Source organism: Microtus oregoni, unplaced genomic scaffold, assembly GCF_018167655.1.
Source record: "Microtus oregoni isolate MIOR12 unplaced genomic scaffold, Mior012 000012F_ref0000307, whole genome shotgun sequence".
NCBI classification, from domain to species: domain Eukaryota; kingdom Metazoa; phylum Chordata; class Mammalia; order Rodentia; family Cricetidae; genus Microtus; species Microtus oregoni.
In genome coordinates this window covers 18,764,098-18,782,469 of record NW_024543071.1, presented here as the reverse complement: position 1 = coordinate 18,782,469, position 18,372 = coordinate 18,764,098, and the positions used below count along the sequence as shown (strand labels likewise).

The following is an 18,372-nucleotide window of genomic DNA, read 5'->3' as shown; positions in this document are numbered from 1 at the left end:
ACCACCTACGGAATACCAGATACTTTACTAAAACCATATTCTAGGGATAAGAGGGATTTAAAGATTAGCTGAGTCTTCTCAAAAGTCTCAGGAGGTTGAGTAATGTGTTCCTGGTCAGAGAGGTGGTGGGTGAGTTAAAACAGGATTTCCTCCCAGATAGGAAGTTGCCTGGGGTTGTGGCGGGGCTGGACCACACAGATCTTCTGGACAGAATCTGATCCAGAGAGGACCTCATTAGGTCACAGGGACCACAGCTCTGGTCCTGGGGTTGGGGCCAAAGCGGAGGTGGTCTCTGGGTGGTGTGGACTAGAGCTCCAGGTAGCTCAGAAGTTTCTGCTTGCTGCTTCGAAGGGACACCTGGCTCTGCACCTGAGCCCTGGGGAGCCTGGACCTTTGCCTCTGCTTAGTCTTGGCATGTGAGTGAGTGGGTTAGGAGCTGCCCCGGTGGCAGGGAGGGTCGTGCTGGAGTTCTGCCTGGGTGGGAAGTTTGCTGTAGCCTAAACTTGAACCTCAGCCAAGCTATTTAGTGAAGAAGCCACAAAGAAAGAAGACTGGGGATTTACGAATTGGCGAAAATTCACCCAACACCCCGCTCCCAGGGCTTGCCTGGCTGAGAGGCTTTCAGCTCTCCCACGTTTAAATGGCAATGGTCACGGTGATAAACAGTGATAACTGTGCTGGAGAGATGGCTCAGCAGTAAAGAGCACTCCTAGAGGACCTGCGTTCAGTCCTCAGCACCCACATGGCTGCTCACAACTCTAACTCTATCCCCAGGGGACCCAACACCTTCTTCTGGCCTCCTCTGGCACTAGGCACACACAGTACATAGATATATGTGCAGGTAAACACACACACATACTTAAAGAAAATCTTTTTTAAAAGGAAGAAAAACGGTAGCTAGCATATGCCTAACGTTTATTGTTTGTCGGGTCCTAGCTAGGCTCAGCCACAACCTCCTTCATGCTTAGGCCTCCTAGTGAGCTTTCCACGGTGTGAACGTCTATCCCCATCTTACAGATGAGGCACATGCACGGAAGTTCAACTGCCCCAGTTTACACAGGAAGTAGCAGAGCTTGGTTTTAAGAAGAAACCTGCAAACTGCAGAAAGGGTCTGGGGTACATTCAACTCTAAAGGCCCCCTAGTTACCCAGAGACTGGAGCTGCAGATTCCCAGGGAAAGACCTGGGGCTGTTTGGGTCTGGGTTCTGAAGCAGGCCTGGCATCTCCGTGCCCCAGTAGCGCAGGATTCTGAGTGGGCTGTGCTTACAGGCATGTGGAACCCCCAGGGACAGCCCAGTGAATGGCAGCGGAGGCCTGACGGTGCAGATCTGATAAAGTGTGGCTTTCTCTGCTGCCTCTGTTCTTAAAGCCAAACAAAGCTTGTTCCCTCTGGCTGGCTGCAGCCATATCACTATTTCCCCCTTAACAACCAGACACAAGACCCCAAAGGACAGGTTATTCCTGGTTCCATTTGAAGGGGACAACCATCCTGGCACACCCCATGCACGCTTTTGGTGCATGGTCTTTCCTTGCTGTATGCTTTGGCTTTCTTCTGTTGGTTAAAGACTGACTTCTTCGCTTTAGTTAAAGATAGGGAGGGCCCTTGTGACAAGAGGACCACGGAGTTTATAGAAGTTCGAGGTGCCGCCAAGTGGTGGGATCACGTACTGCACCCAAGAGCCAAAAGGCTGCAGAAAAGCTACAAAACTTCCTCAGCCACCTTAGCTAAACCAGCAGCTGTTGCTTGCGGCTTCTATAGGTGTGGGTCAAGGGAGGCAGCCACTCTTTCCCTCCGCAGCCGGTTTCAGCTGCTTTGGGAACTGCTGGTCTGGGCACTCCTCTCATATCCCGTGTGGTCCCTGTAGGAAGCACCCTCACCTTGCCTTTGCCTTCTATTCCCCTCAAGGACAAGCTGCTGAAGATGTGGCCCCAAACACGACCAAAACTTTGAGCTCTGGCTTACAGGAAGCCTCAGTTTCCCCGGCCATCAAATAGGAAAACGCTTTACACGATTATTCAGACCCAAGCCTGAGACCTGGATTAAAAACACTGGCTCCACAAACGCAATCAGACACAGCCTGGAACAGATTCAAAGACAGACACAGTTGTCTATGAAGAAAGAACTGACATGGCTGTTCCTCGCTTGAGGGGGGTGGAGGAGAGGGGGTCTGGGAACTCTTGGGCTCCCACTCTTCTGCCTCGGGGCCGGAGAGCTGGTAGCATAGGGATCTCACCTCTTAGAAATTCACTGTACTGCACACACGAGATCTATGCATGTTTCTCTGTTTTATTGAATTAACCAAAGAAGTTTATTGGCTCCAAGATAGGAAGAGAAAGCACAACAGTGGGATTCATGTTTTATTGAAGATCTATTAATATGCTTCATGTCAAACCAGACAATTGCAACTCAGCATGACCTATGTATACACACGTGTGCATGGCTCCCGTTTGCTGTGGGTTGTGGATATATACAAAAGTATTTGTTATGCTGAGAGCAAGGCTGTGAAAAGAGAAGGTCCCTGGTGCCTAAGAAAACCTCACTATGGTCTCACTATGTAGCTCTGGCCATCCCGGAACTCACTCTGTAGACCAGGCTGGCCTTAAACACTCAGAGATCCACCTGCCTTTGCCTCCTGAGTGCTGGGATTAAAGGTGTGCGCCACCACCGCCCAGCTACCAGTCCTTCACTTAACCTCTACCTCCAAATCCTGCACTTATGAGTATAATCAGTGCCTTTATCGGGGAGACACAATCCATAGCTCTCAGCAGATTCTCAAAGTACATAGGACCAACCTCAAAAGGTTAAGGATAACTGGTTTTGAAGAATCAGAAAATGGCTAGAAATACGCCTTGTGTGAAATAGGTGGTCTGTAATGTCTCTCTTCTGGCTTTCAGAGTGTGGCCTTTGAGGGTTCCCACATGTCTCTTCTCAGGTGACTCTTAGGAGGCTCTATTTTTCCAGGCAGAGCCAAGGGCAGAGTACGTTGTGCTTGCAGCTCTTCTTTCAAGAGGTCCTTCAAAGGACCTGTCATTTCAGCATCTGCAGGATGCAGGATGCAGGGCATAGCATCCTGGGGTAGCACCAGGGCTTGCTTTTGAATCAGGGACGATAGAGGAGATGAACCACTGTGAAGGTATCAGAGGGTGGCCCCATCCAGGGACCTCCCACCCTGACCCCCAGCCATTCCCTTAGCTTCCTTGGGTCTACGCTTGCTCCTTTGTAAATCAGCAGCTATACAAGAATGCATCGTTGTGATCGTTGTGAACGGTAATTGGTTTCCTCATTGTGAGACGCGAATGTTATTATGGAGGTGACACTGGGACCTCACTATGCAATGAGCTGGTGACACAGGTTTCAGATACTCACGTGGAATGAACGGATATTTATCCAAGGCTTCAGTGATTCACTCCCTCATACATGCAGGAATATTCCTGAGCCTCATTACTCCGCTTGCTTTTCTAACACTCCGGTGGGTGTTGTACTCGGGATCTGATTTTATACACGAGGAAACCGATGTTCCAGGTTGTTATGGAGCTTGGTGAGAGCCCACAGCTGAACTACTCAGAGCGAAGATTCCAATCTAAGTCCCCGACTCCGAGCCCTGCTGCATTCTACCTTAGCATGCCATGGTCAGGTACGCGATGCCATTCTACCTGGGCTGACTCGTAAAGACAGATTCCAGGCCCAGGGTAAAGCACATGGGCAAACGCATACACAGAAAAAAATTAGTTTTGGAGCGGGATGGAGGTGCTCGTTATTTTGGAGTAATTCAAGTTATTGATTTCTGTAATGGAAAAGTGATTGGGGACCAGCTACCACCTGAGAGCAGTGTTGCTCGATGCCTGGGAAGGAGGAAACATTACACATATCTTACAAGGCCTCATATATAGTGAAGTTCCCTTCCCTGCTACCCCCAATTAGTCAGTAAACCTTTCAAGTGTGGGCATCATGTCTGACTCAGGCCTGCTTCTCCCCTCTCCGCCTCAGGTGCCTGTCACAATGCCTCGCCTCTGGCACTGAATGGGAGACACAGCCCATCTCTGGCTGGCGGGAAGAGGGAGAAGATGCAGCTTGTGCAATCTGAAGGCCCCTGGGCACTGGGCTGCTGAGAAGCCGTGCAGATAGATACAATTGAACTGCAAATGGCCACCAAATAACTCAATTAAAGGTAGAGGCAAGGGTCTGGCCTCTCCCGTGCTGGCAACAGCTCTCAATAAGGTCACCCTGGCTGTGTTCTTGTGGCTGTCTTCATGATCTTCTGGGAGAGAGGGAGAGGAAAAATACATTCTGCCTCGACTCAGTCATCACTCATATTGCCTGAATGTCAGGACTTCAAGCAGGAAAAATCCTTTCGGACTGTCATGGTTTCTTTCTGGGGGGCGGGTGTGTGTCTGGAATTCTAGGCCTAGGTCTTAAGAGGGTACAGCACCATGGGATGAATGGATGGATGGATGGAAGGATGGACGGAGGAAAGGTGGATTGACAGATATGTGGTTGGATACAGAGAAGACGGCTTCAGGGAGATGACTGATGGATCAGAACGGAGTGAGAGGGCTGTGGGCCGGAGATGGATGTTTGCAGACCCTGGAGAGGCAGGAGAATGGATGAGTACTGATTGGCCCTGTGCTCCCCTGAGCTGTTCAAAACACAGGCCTGGACTCTTCAAAGCAAAGACTCAGTGTTTAGCCCATTCCCCAATGAAGTCAGCATTTGTAACTGAGTGACGGATGGGTCTTGCTGGGAAGGAGTCTTACAGGTCTAGTGTGGCTTGGTTAATGACTTATGGATTGTTGTAAAATCAGGGCCTGCGAGAAGTGAAACCAGGAGTTGGAGGGCTTGGGACAGATTTTATAACCAGCCCCACATTCCATCGGTCGGTTGTTGTGCCAACCTGGAGGGAGCCTCGCTGCCCTTCCTCAGGGCTGTTACTCCCGCCTTTGTCTGTGGATGAAGAACCCGAGGCTCAGAGGGGAAATGCCTTGCTTCATTTCAGAGTGTGGAGGTGGACCGCCTGGCATGAACCCGAGGCTTTGATCCCAGAGTCTCTTAGTGAGGGGAGAATTTCAAGGATAGATGGGTAGAAGGGTCACTGGGTCTTATGCTAGGTCTCTAGAGTAACATGGCATCTGGCACATGGGAAACCTTCGGCATGGGCTGAGGTACTGTGACTTTCTAATGATTGTGTTCTGGAGACAGTCCCAAAGCCCTCTCTCTCTCTCTCTCTCTCTCTCTCTCTCTCTCTCTCTCTCTCTCTCTCTCTCCTGTTATCTACCTGGAACAGCAGGGTTGAGTTGCACATCTGATTTGCACATCTGGTTTGCACGCCCAGTTTGCCTTCCTCCATTTGGTTTGTGCCTGTTCCCTTGCCATGCAGGAGCATCCGGGAGCTAGGGTGTGTTTCTCCTTCCCCAGCAGCTCCACAGAAGGAAGGAAGTCGGCTCTTAGCTTGGAGAGGCATCCAACCGCTCTGAGGTAGGATTCTTTGTGGTTGCTCTGGGGAGGGCCATACAGAGGGGCTATCTTTAGGGGAACGACTGGCTGCAGTCGGGTTTTCTTCTTTCCCACAGGCTGGGGCGGCAGTATGGCACCCGGGTTCTGAGCAGGGCTTCCTAGGAAGTGATGGCATTCTCCTCACTGGCTCCTTACTCTCGGTCTCACGGTGCCTCCTGGCGTGGGAACCTTTTATCTTGGGTGCTTGCAGGATGGCGTGCAGGACTCTTTTTTTTCTGCCTCTTGATGGGAGGGCCCAGCACTACCCACTTACTCCCCAAACTGTGGCCACATGCTTCTGATACACTGGAGCTTTCTGGGAAAGGAAGTGGGGAGTGGCCTGGCCTGAGCTCTTCGAAAGAGCCATGGGCAGTGTGGCCCAGAGCTGGAGGACTACCAAACAGCAGAGTCTGTGGTCCTTGGCCTCTCTGCAAAGAACAGGGCAGGACTAGATGACTTCTCGGGTGCCTCAGCACCAAACGCTTGCGGAGTCTCTTAGTGTTGATGGAGTATGTCTAGAAAAGTCCGTGGCTCTCAGAAACCTCTGCCCTGTGTGGCACAGTTGACTTCATGCCCGCTCTGCTTCATTTACCTTATTGTATGACTGTTCTCTTTGGGAATGATGCTGTGTGAGCACTATGCCGAACCTGGCATACCTTAGGACCGGGGAGGTAGGCTTTGCCCCTTGATGGCCGTTTGTGGTCCTGCAATCTCTTTCTCACTAACCTGCGAGCATCCTGGGGTAAGCCATATCCAAATCTCCACTTGCACACCACTGGGTGTTCTAGGTGGGGAAGCATGGGAGTTTTGGCATCAGATAGAACCTGGCTCCATCATCGATTTTGGTATTTATTAATAATCAGATCTCTAATTTATTGGAGGCATACTCCATGCCAGGCACTGTGCCAAGTTTAATACAATAACTGAGGTATTGGTTAGTGCTAAAATTCAAGTTTAATAAATAACTGTCAACTTCATACCCATTTTACAGACAAGAAACTGCGGTTCAAGAATACTCCACCTACTTTAAATTTTTTTCAAATGCCTTCCCTTCCCCTCCAGAGGTTGAACACTCTGGCCCACCTTACTTAAAACAACAGCTTGCCTCTACCCAGGAACTCACAAATAGCCTTCATGCCATTCATCTTCCCTGACACACTTGGCATTCTCTAGTGCACAAGAACTCCCTCCCCATTGCCCCCTACCTGTGTTTATGTGAACATGCCTTGCCGTATGTCCCCTGTTGTCGTCACAGATGAATATCTGAAGCCACCAGAATCATGCACAGCACTTGGTGGGTGTGCAGTTGAATACAAGTGAACAATTGGTTACATGACTCCCTCAGGCGCACATTTCCTGGAGATTGGCAGCACAAGGCTGGAGAACCCAGGCTGCGGAGTAGAGAGTCTGGGGTCTCCTCAGCGAGCTGTGACTTTGTGTACCTTCCTCCTCCTGAGCCTCAGTTTCCTTGGTAATGGAGTAGGCTAGTAGAATTTGCCTTGTGGGATGGTGTGAGGATTGATGGAGACATGCATGTAAAGTTCTTGGCATATAGTGAGCATTCCGTAAATGTTAGCTTCTCACCCGAGGAGGTTCTTGTCTCTTCTTGCTTCTCATCCTTGGATGGCCTTCTCTCCGATCTCTTCACTGCTCAACAGCAGTGCTTAAGAGGACAGAGCTGCTAAGGGTGAGGGACAATGGGATTATCTCTCCTGTCAACTAGCCCGAGCTATCCTTCTTTCTCCTTCCAGGATGTGCTGTTGCCAAGGAGACACAACATCAGCCCCTGGCAGGTTTCTGACTCCCTGTGGCTTGGCCACTAGCTTCACAAAAGGAATGAGACACTGGTGACCGTAGGCAGGGAGGTAAGGGGAGGGACTTGACTGTCCTCCTGGGCTGGACGTCTGGTAGAGTCTGGAATCTCTGGTACTTGGAGATAATGAAGTGCTCTTTCTCTGCCTCCATGTGGTTCTTGGAGGCTGTGATGGAGTTCTTGCTCGGTCCAGCAGCATTGGCCAGGATGTGATGCCCAAGCCCTGGGAGGGGGCCATAGCAGCCAGAGTGACTCATAATCCAACTCCTGGCCCTCAGAATGGCACCTTCCCAGAGTAGGGCCAGCGACTGTGGCGATAGAGGTGGCCTGGTGTGGGGTTCTCCACGTTGCACTGGAGAAAGTGCCAAGCTGGCCTGATGAGGATGCTCTCCACATGGGTGTGGCCTGCTCTTCCTTCAGGCTTTGGTGTGACCTTGGTACGACTTCTCCAGATCTCAGCTCTCTGGGGACTCTTTCTCCCTTCCCACCTGACCCTGACTCTGGGAAACATGTGGCTTTTGCACAAACCAGTTGGCTACCTGGACCAAGTGGGTAGGCATGGCAGGTAAGCCTGCAGGTGGGAGAGTCAGACTGCCTGGGATGCCATCCCACCTTTGCCTGTCCCAGCTGTGTGAGCCTAAGGAAACACTTAACTTATCCGAGTAACTGGGATAATTATAGCACTTTCCCCTAGGGATTGCTGCAAGGATTAAGCGAGTTGGCTCTTGTAAAGAGTTTATATCTGCCCCAGACACATGGAGCTAACTCACTGAAAGCTCTTATTTCATTCTGAGGGGAGACATTCCTGGAGGAGGCTTCACAGACAGAATAAAAGTGGTAGTATTATTGCAGTTATTATTTTGGGGGGTTCTCTTGAAAAAAAATGGGGCCTGGCTTAGTTGGAGGACATCATGAGTTATTCACTTGCCCTGAAGGTCTTGTCTATTTTTTAATTTTTACAAATTCCACCATAAACTAAAAAAGATATCAGGAACCTAGGTGGGCCTATGGGATGGAAGAAAGATAGATGAGTGTATGTGTGAGTGTGTGTATGTGTGCTCAATATAAGAAAAATAGGTGTGTGTGTGTGTGTGTGTGTGTGTGTGTGTGTGCGCGTGTGTGCGCTCTCAGATACTCAGAAGGGGACAGTGAGGATTCAGATGCCATGAGTCTCAGGAAGAGGAACCAGAAGGGAAGATGGGGATGGGGGATGGGGGGTGGGAGTGCTGGTCTGGCCAACATATCTGTGGCTGACAATGCCCAGGCAGCAAAGGTCTGGAGCCAGAGGTACCTGGTTCGAATACCTGGATTCCTGGCAAGTGGTGGGCCCTGGGCTTGGGGGCAGGCCAAGTAGAGTTTAGCCTTGTTTTCTTTTTCCCACTGAAATCATCTTGGGTGTAGAAGGCTTGACCTTCTCACTGGAGGGAGCTTGTCATCTTTCTCACAAGAATACCCACGAGGGTCTCAATAAACACTTGCTGAATGAACATGTGGATGAATGAATGGATGGAGTTTGTTTCTGCGTGCGGTAACCCGTGAATCTAGTTAGACTTTTAAGAAAGCCCCCCTCCCACCCTGATGCTTGGCTTTTCCATCTGGCTAGAGGGAAGGCAGTGTGTGTGGGGCGTATCAACCGTGTTATCTTTACTCACCATTATAAACCTAGAGCCTTGCTCAGGCCCTATTGTAGAGCAGGGGTTCAGACAATAGCTCCTGAATGCATGTACCCCATGGGATACCTTCTAACTCTGCATTCCCTTAACAGCTAGGGAGCCTGGGACGCCCCTTTGTGACTCATCTGACCTGCCCACAAGGTAGAGCGACCTGAAACGCAGTGTGCCAGGCAGTTCAGGCAGCCGCTGAAGTTAGCTGGCACTCGGAAGCTCCTGGTGTCCTTGGCAGGCTGCCTCACTAGCTTTTCCGACCCCCACCTCCATTGCTCACGCTTTTGTGTGGGGGCAGTCAATGGAGCGTGTTATCTTGTTATTTCCTACAGTCGCTGCCTTTGCAGCCAGTCTGCGAGGCCGAGGGCCTTCCTCATCTCTATATCTTAGATCCGCTTGCTCATTTCTGAGAAGGCGGCAGCTTCTGGGGAGAACATGGAAACGTCTAAGCAGCGAGTGCGTGCCACTCACCCTCAACAAGAGGTGGGAAAGGTCCGCAGGCCTGGCATGGGGACCAGCTGGCTCTGTGACCTTGGGCAGGGCGACCTCAATCACTTCATCTCTCTGAGGCTCATGTCTGGGCCCTTTCAGATCTTTAATTCTCTGTCGATACGCAGGGATGGCACCGGTGGAAGTGGAGTGATTTTTAAGTTGTTATGTGCTTCCCAGGGAAATTGTAGCGGTTTTCATTTTAAAACTTTTCATTTAAGCTCTGGTTCCGAGTGTAAAAACAGCACGAGCTACAAGGAATTCATATTTTGTGATTTATTGGGAGTATTATTACGGTATCAGAAACGGGTAGTTTTTTGCTAAATATGTTTTTAAAAGGCTTGCTGCATTCTTAAGCATGATTTTATTATATCTTCAAGCGACTTTTTCCCCCCATGAAGAATATATCTGTGATTTACAATGTGCCCTCACTACCAGAGCTGGTGGAGAGAGAGCATGTGCTGTGGTATTACATCACCCCAAAGGGTGCTCTGGCTACAGGCGCTTCCAGGTTCCTAAGCATACTGCAAAAGCTGGGTGGTTAGGTTCTTTCTGAAAACCAGGACTGTTGGAGATTAGCCACACCTATGTACGGTGGCACAGGGAGGAGCTGGGGAGGAAAGGAGGTGAATGGATACACTGACCCAACTCTCTTGCCACTTATGAAAAGGGAATGGAGACCCAGAGTGGAGAAGCGAATGCCCCCAAGTGAGCCGCCGAGGACACTGCTCCTGGGTCTGCCCTTCGCCCACCCCACACTCCTTGCCTGGTCCTCCAAGTGCAATGCTGTTTCACACGGCTGGTGCCAGGACCTGGTGCTCCCCTTAGGTTGTGGCTTGTTTTCACGTCCCTCTTGGTGGAAGTGGCCCAGTGAATTCAGCTTTCCAACCAGCATGTTCTGGCTCAGGCGCCCTGCCCCCACTAGCTAGGCGCTAATATGTAGCCGAGAGTTTATTGACATAATTTCTCCAGAAAAGAGGCTGGAAGACTTGGCACGTTCAAACTTAAGCATTTTTATCAAGAGCCCCAAAGGGCCACCCTTCCCCTTCCCATCACCACCACCAACGCAATAAGGCTTTCATAATCATAGGAAATCAGGTTGTACAAAGCAGCAACAGCACAGGCCAAAGGAGCAGGCACATGATACATCACTGAATCAACTGAGCAAGCAACCGCCTGGGAGCCATCTTTGTTAAGGGCAAAATAAGAAGCTCACAAAGATACAGAAATGACTGGACTGTCCTGGTTCTTCGGAAGGAACGAGGGATGGGGTAGAGGAGACACTTTCCTTTTCTGTTTTCTCAGAAAACATGCAAAGAAAGGCTTCACAAACAACTAGGGTCACGCCAGCATTTCCCAAACTTCCCTTCTCAAAGATGGCCACCCCCACTGTCCACTTGAAGGAGCACGTGGCAGAATCTATTGGGTGTGGAGAGAGGTAGGCAGCAGGAGAGATATAGTTTTCCACAAAGGTTGTGAGTTTTGTTTTTTTTTCCTTTATTGATGGAATTTAAAGTGCATATAACTGAAGGTAAAGTCCAAGGCCTAGCGAAAGATATGAGGCTTGAGAGAGAGGCTCAGAGATTCTAAAGGCAGCCGAAGAATACCCACCTAAAAAGGCCACTTGAGCTGCAAAAAACGAAAGGGTGGGGAGGTAGAAAACGGGGGAAGAGAAGAGGGTTGGTTGGGAGGAAGGAGGTAAGACAAACACCAGTTCAGAAATTCTGCCAAAGGTCACTTGGATGAGCTTCCACCCCAGCTACGAGAACACCGGCTGACCTCCAGGCCAGAACACTTGCCTCAGGAGATGTGAGGGGAGTGAGAACCACAGGACCAGGACCCAGCACCCCGGGGCCCTTCAGTGGAGCAGAAGTGAGGGAGCCTCTCCAAGCCTGACACGGTCTCCCCTGGAGAGTGAACGTGACTCTAGGAGCCTCTATCAGTCCAGGGGGAAGCAGGGGCTAAGGACCATGGTCTGGAGCCCACCCGGAGAGCCCTGCACTCCCAGGGACAAGGCATGTTTTCTTTGCTACGGAATGTGGCCAGAGTTCCACTCACCCACACAGGCGGTGCCATCTTCATTGGGCTCATAACCCCGATTGCATCTCTTATTGGTCCGGCACCTGTAGCTCCCATAGGTGTTGACACACACGGGCTTGTCTCGAGGGCATACGAACGGGAACTGGATGCATTCGTTGGTGTCTGCAAGGGAAGGAGAGCCAATCACCAGGGAGAGGTGGGCAGTGTGTCCTTCCTTAGGATCTGTCTGTCCGCCTGACCTGTGATCCCGGGTATGTCCCTTTTCCTTGCTGGGCCTGTTTCTCCACGTCAGTGCTCCTCCTGTCCTTGAGTCCTGCATATTGGGAGCGCTCAGGCTCGGTCCTGGGTCCTTTCTATAGATCACACTTTTTCTAGATAAACTCTTTAAATGTGGACGACTGTAAACTTCCTGCCTCCAGCCATAACCTCTCCTTTGGGCTCCACGCTTGTGAATCCAATCACCAATGGCCTCCATGGCAGTTCCACCTGGATGTCTAATACACACCTCAGACTGATCATTTCCAAAATGGAACTCTGATTTCCCTCAGCCCCTAAGCCTCTTCTGTCCCCTCTCCATCTTCCACAGTTCTGTCAATGCCACCACCAACTGCTCAGCCACACCAGCAGAAATCAGACTTATCTCCCCAGCCTCCCGTTTCCTCACCCCACGATGCAATTTACTCTGCCCCGAAGCAGGCCTCTCATCTGTCCACCTTCCTCACTGCCACCACCCTATGCCCAACCCCCACGGTCTCTTGCCTGGATGTCTGCAGCGGCTGCCTTACTGGCTTTCCTGGCTTCCAGGCTTCCCTTCAATCCAGCCTGCAATTCAGCAGCCAGAGTGATCTTTTCAAAACGTGAATCCCATCAGGTCACTCTCCTACTTAGCTCCCAAGGACCTAAGAACAAAGTCCAGACTCCTTCTGGAATCCTCAAGTCCCCCCTTGACCTGTGCTACCCTCTACCTCATTTTAACCATAACACCACCTCTGACATCTCTGTGACGAGCTTGTGCCCTTGGCCTGTGTTCTCCCCTCAGCTCCTTCTGGGGCAGGTACTTCTAATCCTTACGAGCCCCTCACCAGTGGCTCTTTACAGACTTCTCTACTGAGACAGTCCCTGTGCTGCACCTAGCTGACAGGGTCCCTAAACCACTTTCTAACACCACGGAGTCCTGTGTCTGAGGTCTGACCCCTCCACCAGGATGAGAACCCCTCAGGTAAGGAACTAGACTGCATCCCCAGAGCCGGACACGGTGCTTTAGTACCATGTAGGGGACCTTCTGGGTGACAGAAAGGAAGAGCTGCCGGGCCAGTGATCTCAAAGGGTCCTCTCAGCATGTAGAAAAGACTCCAAAGTTTTATGTGCCTGTGCTGTGCATTCTCATGTGACCAGAGTGGCACACGGGCAGTATGGGGGAGTCACGTCTTCCCCTAGGCACCCATACTTCATTCTGTAGTCCTGTGCCCAGGCAGTATTCTCCACGGGCGCCCTGACCCCTCTTTCTGTGGCTGTCCTACTCATCGTCCCCCAGGTTCCAGATTGACCCCGATTTCTCTGTCTGCCACCTGGGATCTACCCCAGATGATTAACACTCCCTTTGGCGCCTCCCAGCGCATGTCATCCCTGGCCCACATATATGGTCGTCAGCTGTTTGTATGCAGGCCACTCTGTTTCCTGGCTGTGAGCTCCACAAGAGTGGGCTGTGTCTATTTTCTCTGGGTCTGAGGAAGAAAGAATCCACGCCCAAAGTCCTCGTTACAAATCAAGACGTAAGGCTTTGGGTTGGACATCTTATGGACCCTGGGTTGCTAGATGGCCCCCCCCTCATAGCGTAATTGGGAGACTTGAGAAAGTCATGAGACCCTCACTGACCTGGCATCTGGAAGCTACCAGCCTTCCCTGTACTGTACCCGGCTGCAGTCTCCTGTCTACACGGTGATCACAGTCCACACCCTGTTGTGCCCGAATGCCTCCTACAGTTAGCTCCCCCTCCATGGGTCTGTCAGCCTCCTGGCTGACTGCTCCTCAGTCTGGCCATAGAATGTTTCTGCTCTGCTTCTGGCAGGGTGAGGCTTATCCATCGCTGTCTGAGTGTCTGTGTGGCAGCGTGTGCCATCCGCAGGTTTGTTCTCCTGCTATTCATGGCAGGCAGGGACTGCCAATGCCCAGCAGCGGAATGAGTCAGCCTGCAGTTGTTAAAGTCACTCTCACCTCGGTGAGGTATAGGGTGACTGTCTTGGCAACTGGATCTCTAAGGACCGATGGCACCTTCCTCTCCCTATCTCTCTAGCCACTGTCTGTGTCTCGGGCCTTGGTAGGTCAGCCTGAGAGTCCCCAGGAAGATCCCAGCCTCTGCCCCGTCCTCTGATGCCTATAGGCGACTCACCCGTGCAATGGCCATTGTCCTGCTGGGAGAATCCTTGTCCGCACTGCAAGGTGGCAGAAGCAGAGACACTTGTGAGTTGAGAGACCTCATCTCAGGTCCTTGTCACAGCCACACGGTAGCTGTCTGTCACTGCTCTTAGCCTGAGCCTGAGGGCAGCCCCTCCTCCCTCCCTCTTATTCTGCCTTACACTAATGGATATGTTGTTGAGGCGGAGGGCAGAGCATGTCATTCAAACTCTCCCTGCACCTGACACAGACCTGAAGCTGGACCAGGACCGTACCCTCAAGGATCCTAGTTTATGGTCTGAGCCTCATCCAAGGACAATAGGAGGTCTCTTCAGGTATTCAGGAAAGACAAGGGCAGCAGGAGACTAGGGATTGGTTCTCAACCCACTGCACAACTGGCTATGTAGCTTTAGCTGGCCTTGGCTTTGCTTTCTGGGCCTCTGGTTTCTTCCCCTGTGAAATGGGTGCAAACCCCGCTGCCCTGCCAACCCTCCAGAATTCTGTGAGAAGCTGAAGAGGTGTGGGTACGGCAGGTTGTAAAACTACAAGTGGAGCCTTCATCTCTCCCATTCTAGAGAGCGAGTCTACAGATTCACCCCTAGGATAATGGGTGGTGGTGCTGCCCCCCCCTCATATATATATATTTGACTCTGAGGCCCAGAGGTCTTGGCCCACCTCTAGTGGGGCTGTGTCCTGAAGTTTGTCCTCATCCCGGGGATAGAGGATCTCCAACACTGAGTTCATCTCCCCGCTGGCCACACTGCGGCTGACCATCTTGCCGTCTGGCCATGTCACCTCCACGCTGCTGGCTTCATCCCTTCCTGTTGGAGGAAGGAGAGGGGTCAGGAGCAGAGGAGAGAGGGCCTCTTGGAGTACTAGCAGAAGCATGCTAACAGAGAGAGTGGCTAATGCACTCTTTCCAGGGCCGCGGGGAGGAGTAAGATAGATTTGAGGAAGCTCCTCCTCGGGGCCAGACCGTCCAATCGACCACTCTGCAGTGATGGAGTTGGCCTTGTCCAGCTCACTAGCCAGTGGCCACATGCAGGATGGGAGTGACTGAAGAACTGAATTTAACATTTTACTTAATTGAAATTAATTTACAACTCAACAGCCACATGATGCTAGTGGTGGCTGTATTGGAGAACTTTTATTCTAGCCAACAGGTCAGGCAGCAGGAGGCTGAATTCAGGGAGCTGTAAGGCTTGATGGTAAGCAGGATAGCTTTAGAGCCAGGGGTTCAAATCCTGGCTGTCACTTGCTTGATAAGCTGCAGGAACATGATGAGGGCCAGGTGGCTGGGAGTCCTGGGGACAAGTCCTAGCTCTGCAGCTAACTCGCTGTGCCCTTCTGAACATGCCTCTGATATTTCTATTGATGGAGCTCTGCTAGGAGCCAAGCCTTTTTTTTTTTTTTTTTTTAAGTCACTGGGAATGTCCCCTCATGGGTTTCCCTCTCCATCTGGGAGGCAAGCAAACAGACAAACAAATAAATCATGTTAGATAGTGCCAAGCTTTGTGATGAAAAGACCCAGAGACTGGCCAAGGTCCTGTTCAGTGGTCCGGGACAAACTCCTGGGGAGGAGCTCTTGAGCTGAGCTGTAAGACCCAGGAAAGATGGGGTAGAGAAAGGCTGCTCTGCGGATCTGTGATCCTTACAGAAGATACCCAGGAAGCCCGGACAGTGTCCCTTGTGAGTTCGCCACGCACATCCTGAGAGCAGCATGCTGTAACAATGGCAAAAACTGGGCTGGGAAGATTGGTCAGGTGTTCAGGCACTGTCTAGGTGTGCCCAGCTCCTGCCTAAGGAAGCAGGCTAGCCTGTGGCAAGATCTGGCTAAAAGTAATGATGTGGGGGTGGGGGTTGATCGCCCTCACCTGTGGGCCGTTCTCAGGTTACCAGGGAAGGCAGGCAGTGCTTGGCAGTTGTGGGCGGAGCCCCGCTCCTCCCATAGATCCACTGGGTGGACCGCCCCAAGTTTCTGTCTAGTCAGAGGGGGCTGCTCAGGGGCCTGACTGCTGAGTGCCACCCCTACTCCTAGAGCAGGGGTGGGAGAGAGACTGAAGAGGGCCAAGTATAGATTTTCTGTTTTGAAGCCAAATCGTGAGGCCCACGAATCTGGCGTTTTTAGGGTGTGCAGGGCCCAAATTAAGTGGCTCATGAGAAAAGCAAACGTTTTCCATTAAAAAAAGGAGACAAAAGCAAGTGTTTCTCACCTATGCTGACAGAACAGCTCCATGAATACATTTTACAGCCTGACTGAAGCCACAAATAACTCAAAGACTTGAGGAATATTCATAGACTCAAATTTGCAGCCCCCATGGGGCACGTGGCTCTGGACCAGGTTCTCTCTCCCTGAATACGGGGGAGGGGCTGTTAGATGAGTAAGCCATCCTTTCTGGGACTCTTTGTCTGAAACTTAGGGGTGCAGGCTCAAAGCCCCATTGTCCAGAGAAGCCCAATGTTTCCCCCCTTGAGTCTGAATACTGCCCCACTGATGACTCCTGGCTGCATCAGCTCTTACACAGGTCAGTAGTAACAGTGAACACTGACAGCATGCCCAGACCAGACCAAATGCTTCATGGTGTGAACAAACCAGCTCCCCCCGTGTGAAAGGTGTTGTCTACACAATCTTCATCTTGGAGAACACTGAGACCTGGAGAGGCTAGGGAAATCACCCAGTCACTCACCTAAGGCCTGTGTGACCCCAGAGCCCCTGTCTGCTCCACTTTTGTTATACTGCCCTTCCCGTAATGCTGGGCAGGGATCTAGGATTCAGCATTGAATGAAAAGGACCCAAGCAAGTGGGACAGAGCTGGTTGCTATGGGATTAATGAGCAAGGTGAGGTCATAACAAGTGAGGGAGGGGCTGTGATGGGACTGGTCCACTCGGTGGGGACGGTGGGGATGGTGGGGAATGGTTTTCTGGGGCAGAGAAGAGAAGCACTCAAGGCAGGGGAGTGAGCTTGGTGAGGCCACCGGTGTGAAAGCACAAGTTATGTTTGAAGATGCAGAAGTTCCAGGTTGGGGAAGCAGACTGGAAGGATGCTATTGGGTGGGGTGTGGGGAGGCAGGAACCTAGGGGAGCCCTTTGGAGACTTTGCACCTGCAAGGTGGGCATTTCAGGCCCATTCTCTGGATTTAATCACTGAGGCTTGGCAAGGTAGGAGGTGACTTGGGGACATCTGAGCTAGTGCTGAAACCCAGACTCGGGTCCTTGGATAGGTAGCTAGATTCCTTGGCTCCAGGCTGCTGGCTAGGTGTCTCCAGTATTCCCAAGGCTGTGCAACTGCAGGGCCTGGCTCCCTGCCTCTGAGGTGAGGTAGCCACACTGCCAGGCTTCTGTACCGGGACAGTTCTGTCTGTGCGGGAGGGCCATTATCCAGCAGAGGTGTAGGTCAGGAACAGCAGGGAGTGGACTCTGGCAGCTTTGAAAGGACAAAGGCCAGGGAGCTGCGTGGCACCGTGCTTTTCAGAATTACAAGCAAAGCAGATGGTGGGAATCCAGTTGGTGGAATATTTTTGCACTTCAATAAAGCCATTTTTATGTGGGCCACTGAATTTTCCTTCCCTAAATGAGCACCAGCCGGTTTGGAGGCAGCTCTGAGTCACTTGTAAACAATTAACTGAAGGGGAGGAGTGTGGGGGTGGGGGCGGGGTGGTATCCATGCGTGGGGTTGGGAGAGCTTGAGTGGGTGACCCCAGTGGGGGCACTGGGGGCCAAGTGGGTTAGCAGTCCTTGTTTTTACCTGCTGGGTTTGGCTGTACACTTGTTTAGCCCACTGGTACGCAGGAGATGCAGCGGCAGCCCTGGGGGGCTGGGTGGGCAGTATTCAGCACCAAGAACAGAAAGGGTTATTTATGAAGCCAGCAGGTGGTCTGCACCCAGGAGGGGTAGGGCAGCTGCGCAGGAATGGCACAGTGTGGTTAGGGTTCCTCGGAGTGAGGGCAGGGTCTGCTGAGGAGGAGCAAGACTCATAAAGCCCTGCATAGCTGAGTGGGTCCTCAGGGGACCCCTGGAGAACAGGGCTAGGAAAGTTCCTGAGGTTTTTGCTTCCCGGTGCAACACAGCTCAGGTTTCTAGGGAGGGAGGTGAGGAAACACATACGGGTCTGACTGTCTGTCTGTCCTTATAGCTCTTGCACCATCTTAGTAAGGCCTGGAGCATTCAGAGAGGCAACTGCAGGCAGGTGTGCCTCAGCCAGTGCAGTCTGGAGTCTGATGCGCCCTGTGTGGACGGGAAGGAGTATGCACACACGTTCACACCAGCTCCCCACACCTTGCAGCAACATCAGAGAGAAGCAGCGGGGAGTGATTCATGGAGCGAGAACCACCAGGGAGCAGGGTTGCTGAGCTTGGGCTGGAAGTGTACGCCATGAGGGATTCTTGCAACCCCCTCACCTCCAGATCTGGGCCCCTGGACACAGCCTCACCCCCTACTGTGCTTCTTGGCCCCACAGAACCCCAGGGCAGATCTCTCTTGA

General features: G+C 51.7%; 1 protein-coding gene across 1 annotated transcript in view; it reads right to left on the bottom strand.

Moving 5' to 3' along the window:
* Positions 1-9,835: 9,835 nt before the first annotated feature.
* Positions 9,836-18,372, bottom strand: part of Crtac1 (cartilage acidic protein 1) — a 143,058-nt gene continuing 134,521 nt past the window's right edge. Inside the window, exons 12-15 of the mRNA XM_041660677.1 lie at positions 14,567-14,712; positions 13,887-13,929; positions 11,516-11,659; positions 9,836-11,086 (exon numbers count right to left, since the gene is read on the bottom strand). Coding sequence (XP_041516611.1) covers positions 10,968-11,086; positions 11,516-11,659; positions 13,887-13,929; positions 14,567-14,712 — 452 coding nt within the window. The 3' untranslated portion in view covers positions 9,836-10,967. The remainder of the gene's footprint in view (positions 11,087-11,515; positions 11,660-13,886; positions 13,930-14,566; positions 14,713-18,372) is intronic.